A 6,577-nucleotide genomic window follows, 5' to 3' on the forward strand; every position below is an offset into this window, starting at 1 on the left:
TTGATTAGGAACGTCTTGAAAGTCGTTATTTAAACGATGACCAACCTGGCGATATATTCCGGCTACTGAAATCGCATGGAGTCAAGTGGTCCAAATCAATCTCATATATAACACTGTGATATTTTTCAAACGATTTTCCTTTAACTCTTGGAAGAAAACATGTTTGTGGCCGGATTGAACGCAGAAGCTGAATTTGATGGGTGAACGCAAACGGATTCATGCAAGGCGTTCTGAACAGTTCTCACTAAGTCATTTCAATAAAGCACAAAACTAAAAGTGAACAAACCAGCACATTTATTCTAACTGAACCTTATAGGTAGACATGCGGAATAGAACTAACTCGGTAGGCAGCATCCAGATCATCTCACTTGTGATAAGTGTTGATGCGCGCTGGTGATAGTGCGCAGGTAGTAAACGGGTTCGGCGCCTAGGCCGAATGTTCGTTTTATCGCACTAGCTACAATATTATTAGAAGCTACAACATCGCCGCCACCTTTGAAATCAAAATTTCAAAAAACTCAACTATTATACTACATGAACATTATTTTAACTTTAATATTAGTAAGCTAAATTATTCTAGAAAAATAGTAAACAGTAAACATAGATTTTGCTATTTCTTCATTCGTGATCGTCTAGTCTTGCCGTCGAACTATTCGTTACTGAAGAGTCCTTAGTAGAGATTGCATTCTGACTTTCCTCCGTCGGAAGTAAGCAAATTTTTGTGACAGGTCTCGTGATAACTCCTCGGCTGGTACGCAGCGAAACGACTCGCACTAGCTTATCCTTCCCTGGATGAATAGCAACAATTCTAGCTAGCGGCCACTTCACCGGTATCTGCAACTCGTCTATCAGAACGACCAACCTACCAGGCTGAATATCAGTATTGGGGTTGCATGTTTTGGTGTCCTTTTGCAACTCCTGCAAATACTCCGTCCTCCAGTGATGCCAGAATTGTTGATAGGTGCGTTGAAGGCGTTGGTAGTGATCAAGACGATTCAATGATATCCGGAACAGATTTGGTTCGGGCAGTGAGTGCATGGTACCTCCGATCAGAAAGTGAGCTGGTGTAATTGCAGCGACATCGTTCGGGTCTTCGCTCAACGGAACTATGGGACGTGAGTTCATGCTCGCCTCGATTTGTGTTAGGATGGTAGCCATGTCCTCAAAAGATAATTTAGAGTTTCCGAGTTGTCTGTATAGTTGTCGTTTTGCCACTTTCACAGCCGCTTCCCACAGTCCTCCGAAATGAGGAGCTTTCGGTGGACTGAAATGCCACGTGATTCGTTCACAAGTACTGTCTGATGTGATCTGATTGATTACCACATCATTCTGCAACATACGGTAAACCTCTCCCAGTTCATTAGCAGCACCTTCAAAATTCTTTCCATTGTCCGAGTATATGTCGGTTGGTCTTCCTCGGCGAGCGATGAACCGGCGAAGAGCAGACAGGAAAGCCTGAGTCGACAGGTCGCTTGCCAACTCGATATGCACCGCCTTTGTGCAGAAGCATACAAAAATGCATATGTATGCCTTGGTTGAAGCAGCTCTTTTATGCACTGGCTTCAGATATACAGGACCCGCATAATCCACTCCTGATACGGTGAACGGTCGGCTGGGTGTGATTCGATGTAGAGGAAGTTGTCCAATTTGTTGGGCAATCGTCGCCCTTGTAATGGCCAGTATTTCTCTCGCATGGCGGCAAGCGTTAGGCGGCCGCCACCGTGAATGAGTTTCAGATGGTAGGATTTGGCAATGAGTCGGGATAAAGGATGATTGCTTGGAAGTAATGCTGGATGCTTGGTAAGGAACGGTTGGTTTGAAAGCCTCAGTCTTCCCCCCACTCGGATGGTTCCCTCAGGGTCTATGAATGGAGTCAACAAACGTATTGGCGAGCGTTTCGTGACTCTTTTGTTAAGTTTTAACTCACTTATTTCATCGTGAAATGCGTCTTCCTGCGCGAGCTGAACTAACATACGATCTGCAGCATTCAGGTCATTTACTGTGAGTCTTATGCTGGAAATAGGTCCTACGAAAGAGGATGATTGTGTGCGGGCTTTGTTACGTGAATTGGCGATAAAACGTAAGACATAAGCTGTAGAACGAAGCATACGCTCGTATGATGAAAATCGTGCGAAAATTGGATTTACGGAGATGGACATAACCTTCATCTTAGTTACAGCAACAATCATTTTCCGACGTTCCTTTCCGTCCTTCGGATATTCGGGTAGCTTTGAAACTGACCATTCAGTTTCAGGATAAGACAGCCAATCAGGACCATTTGTCCATGCTCTGTTGCTCAAAAACTCATCAACGTCCATACCTCTGGTTACAAGATCTGCGGGGTTATCCGTGCCTTTGACGTGGTTCCAAAATGCGCCATGTGTTAAACTTTGTATTTCCGAAAACCGGTTAGCCACAAAAGTTTTCCAGGTACTTGGAGGAGCCCGCAACCACTGTAGAGCAACTGTAGAGTCTGACCAAAAGTAAGAGCCAGTGACAGGAACTTGCAGCGCCTTGTAGATTTTAGCATGCAACTTTGCTCCAACTTCGGTGGCGCATAGCTCTAGGCGCGGTAGCGTGATTTTCTTCAATGGCGCGACCCGTGATTTAGATGCTAGAAGTTGTACTCTCACCTGTCCGACAGAGTTTACACATCTTGCATACGCACATGCTCCGTATGCTGATTCTGATGCGTCGCAGAATGTATGGAGCTGAACACTAGATGATTGTAGAAGTGCGTAGCGACTGACATGAAAATTAGCCAGCTTAGGAAGTTCAGCCGCTAAATTTGTCCAAGAATTTGCGATATGGTCCGGTACTTCGTCATCCCACGAACACGGAAGAAGCCATAAGTGCTGCGTCAATATCTTTCCTTTGACGATTATCGGAGAAATTAATCCTAAAGGATCAAACAACTGAGAAATTGCTGACAGTATCGAACGTTTTGTTGGCACCTCTTTGTGCTGATGGATTCTAGAGTCGAATCGGAGGCTATCGGATTCGGGTTCCCACGAGATACCAAGCGGCTTTACCATTTCATTTGTATCAAACTTGATCGACGTCTGTGTGCCAATTTCATCTTGTGATAGTCCAGACAGAACTTGGAGTTTGTTTGACGTCCACTTACGTAGGGCAAAACCGCCTTCAGCTAACAGTTCACTAAGTTCTGTTCGAAGTTGAATTGCTTCAGCGACCGATTGGGCTCCACCAATAAAGTCATCGACATAAAAACATCTTTGAAGAGCTACCTTTCCTATTGGGAACTTGTCACCTTCATCAGTGGCGAGCTGTTGCAATGTGCGGGTCGCCAGAAATGATGAGGGGCTCAAACCGTACGTTACAGTTTTTAACTCGTAGCTTTCGATGGAATCTGTTGGACGGAAGCGCCATAAAATTCTTTGGTAACAGGTGTCGTCTGGATGGAGGAGTATTTGACGGTACATTTTTGCTATGTCTCCCACTAGCGCTACAGGAAATGTGCGAAACCGAAGGATTATTGATAGGAGGTCATCTTGCACTACAGGACCTACTAACAGTGCTTCATTGAGTGAGAAGCCTGTTGAGGTTTTTACCGATGCATCAAAAACGACACGAGTTTTTGTAGTCGTACTGGATTCCTTCACAACTGGATGATGCGGAAGATAAGAATAAGAATTTAATCTGTCATCCTCTCGAATACACTGCATGTGTCCGAGGGAGAGATATTCCGACATGAATCTGTGATAATCCTCCTTCAGTTCCGGATTACGAGATAGTCTTTTCTCCAAGAGTTGGTATCGATTAATAGCTACTGGTTTGGAACTTCCTACCATCTCATTGAAGTTCGTCCGGCGCGGTAGGCGGACCATGTATCGACCTTCGGTAGTTCTTGTTGTGGTATTCACGTACATCTCTTCACATAACTTCTCGTTTTCAGAATAATTTGATTGGGTTTGCAACTCTTCCACCTGCCAAAATCGTTCGATGCTTTGTTCCAGGGTGAGTAAAGAAACTGTCACAATATGGCACAAATGATTTTGTTCTGCTGGAGTAACGATACTGTTCGAACCGGATACTAGCCATCCAAAGACGCTATCAATCAGCATAGAACGAGATTCGTGTAGGTTGATTCTTTTTGCCGTGTTGAAGAACGAGAAGAAATGCTCAATTCCGAGAATCATGTCGATCGGTGCACGCCTATGGAATTGAGGATCAGCGAGGAAAATATTCGGAGGAAGCTTCCAGTGATCAATGGAGACATTTCGTGCAATAATCTCAGGAGTAACCTTCGGAAGAATCAAAAATTCTACATCTAGCGAAAACTCTTCCTTCCGTGAATGGACCTTGATGTTCACCAATTCTTTTGCGTTTTGTGGCTGTCCTCCGATTCCTTGGATCAAAACATTTGCCTTTGTACGTTTTAACCGCAGCAGCTGAGCCATTCGCTCGGAAACTAAATTTGGTTGGGATGCACAATCCAGAAGAGCACGCACCAAATGATTTTGACCATAGCGATCAACGACTGAAACGACCGCCGTCAGCATAAAAACATTCTTCTCGATCTTTTGTACGGGTAAACTACAATTGATATCAGCCGCTTGGAGGGATGTGGCCGCAGATAGGATTGGTGATGACGAAGATTCCGACGACGTTGCCAAATTAACATTAGTCGTCAGACAAGGTAGCTTACCTAAGCTGGATGAGTTGCGAGTAAACGGATCAGGATTTTCTTCAAAACCTGAGTGCAGTAGCGAATGATGACGTTTTCTGCAAAATCGACAGGTGTATTTCGACTGACAGTTCCTTGAAAAATGATCGTTTCTAAAACAATTCAAACACAATCTTTTTTCAGTGACTAAGCGCAGTCTCTCCGCCGAATTCATTTTTTCAAATTTAGCACATTTTACTAACGGATGACGCTGCTCACAAGCATAACATTTGTTAGGTGGAACATTGAGTGCAGAATTGGATGATGATTTTACATTGGATAATTTATGAGCCGACACATGAGAGGATGTAGCGTACTGCTGTAACGGTTGAGCGTGGTTGACGGAAATGGATTCCAAAACACGGATTCGACGATGCAGGAATTCAATCAGGGCCTGATATGATGGATTTTCGATTGTAGACGCATGATCCTCCCACGCCTTGAGAGAATCGTCAGGAAGACGGACACACAGCAAATGCTCCAACATCGTGCTCCATGTGTCCACTGGTTCTCCGAGCTGTCGTAAAATTTTAGTATGTCGCTCGAAATCGTCGACGATCCCGTGAAGAGCGGCTGTTGTCTCCTTCTTCACACGCTGAATTTCCAGCAATGCCTGCATATGTCTCTTTTTCAGGAGGTACTCATTCGCATATCTGGATATTAACGCTTGCCAAGCCAACGGATAATTTGCAGCACTAATTGCAAATGATTCAATCATCTGTGCAGCCTCACCGGTAACAGCGGATTTAAGATAGTGGAATTTTTGGATTGCTGGTACGTCCTGATTAGAATGGATTAGCGCTAGAAACGTGTCATGGAATGTTAACCATTCTTTAAAGTCGCCATCAAACTCCGGTAAAGAAATTGTTGGAAGTTTTAGACCCTTGAGACTGGAGGAAACCGTAGGGGGAGAGGGATGAGAAATACTGGTAGAAGGAATAGTAGGAGGCAACTTTGAGAGCATGCCGGCCTTTATTTTAAAATAGTCACTTTCATATTTGGAACGAATTTCTTGATTCAACGACATACCCTCGTCCGTCTCTTCGGTGCACTCCAAGTCAGACTGAATGTCATCCAGCTCCTGCCAAATGGTGTCAAGATTTTCAATACGTAACGCCACCTCGAGCCTATCCCGGTCATCCTGATATGCAGCCAAAAACTGTCCTGCTCGATCCAGCGCGGCTAATAAAGCTGTACGACGCAGCATGAGCCGGCGCGATTCTGGATCTTCGGCCATGTTAGAACACACCCACGCTCAATTATTTGATGATGATGCAAACGAGTTCGTTCTGTGAAAAAACAAGACCAGTAGCACTGGCTAACGGTGTATGCAGCTTGGACAGGTACGTACCTTTACCAAGGCAAAAAGTGCCTTGAATCAAACAAATATCTGGAACGCGTACGGAAGTTGCTGCATGCAAAGATGTATCACCAAATATTCAATCGGCAGTCCGAAATTTCAACGGGATTATAATGCTGTTCGGTCAACAAGCGATGATATCGGCCATCCTCAGAACAAGAAAAAAAAACATCTAGAGGGCACCAGCAGGTACAACGGATAAATTGGACAGGTACTAACCTCCTGCCTGAAGGTTTCAGGCCTTGTATATATTATTATCAGGAACGGTAGTACTGATGAGCTGATGTAGTGTCGCAATTCAACACGTGGCGTTGGAAGACAAAACACAATGACGGACGCCAATTGTTCAATTCGATGAACACCGGAGCAATGGCGCTCGCAGCACAAACCGCATGGATAATCTCAATGGCTCCCAGTCAGGAAACAATGGTCCGTGATCGCATGCACATGCAATCTCAATCCTGGTCACGGCACCAATTTGTTTGTGGCCGGATTGAACGCAGAAGCTGAATTTGATGGGTGAACGCAAA

At 44.6% G+C, this 6,577-nt stretch overlaps 1 protein-coding gene across 1 annotated transcript; it reads right to left on the reverse strand.

The window, feature by feature from the left end:
• Nucleotides 1-618: 618 nt before the first annotated feature.
• On the reverse strand, nucleotides 619-5,924 carry LOC131434155 (uncharacterized). The gene is made up of 4 exons (XM_058600804.1): nucleotides 4,891-5,924; nucleotides 1,928-4,746; nucleotides 1,578-1,861; nucleotides 619-1,494 (listed from the first exon to the last, which is right to left on the reverse strand). The coding sequence occupies exons 1-4, from the start codon at nucleotides 5,922-5,924 to the stop codon at nucleotides 619-621; spliced, it is 5,013 nt and encodes a 1,670-aa protein (XP_058456787.1).
• Nucleotides 5,925-6,577: the final 653 nt, after the last annotated feature.

This window comes from Malaya genurostris, chromosome 3 (assembly GCF_030247185.1).
Source record: "Malaya genurostris strain Urasoe2022 chromosome 3, Malgen_1.1, whole genome shotgun sequence".
Classification (NCBI taxonomy): domain Eukaryota; kingdom Metazoa; phylum Arthropoda; class Insecta; order Diptera; family Culicidae; genus Malaya; species Malaya genurostris.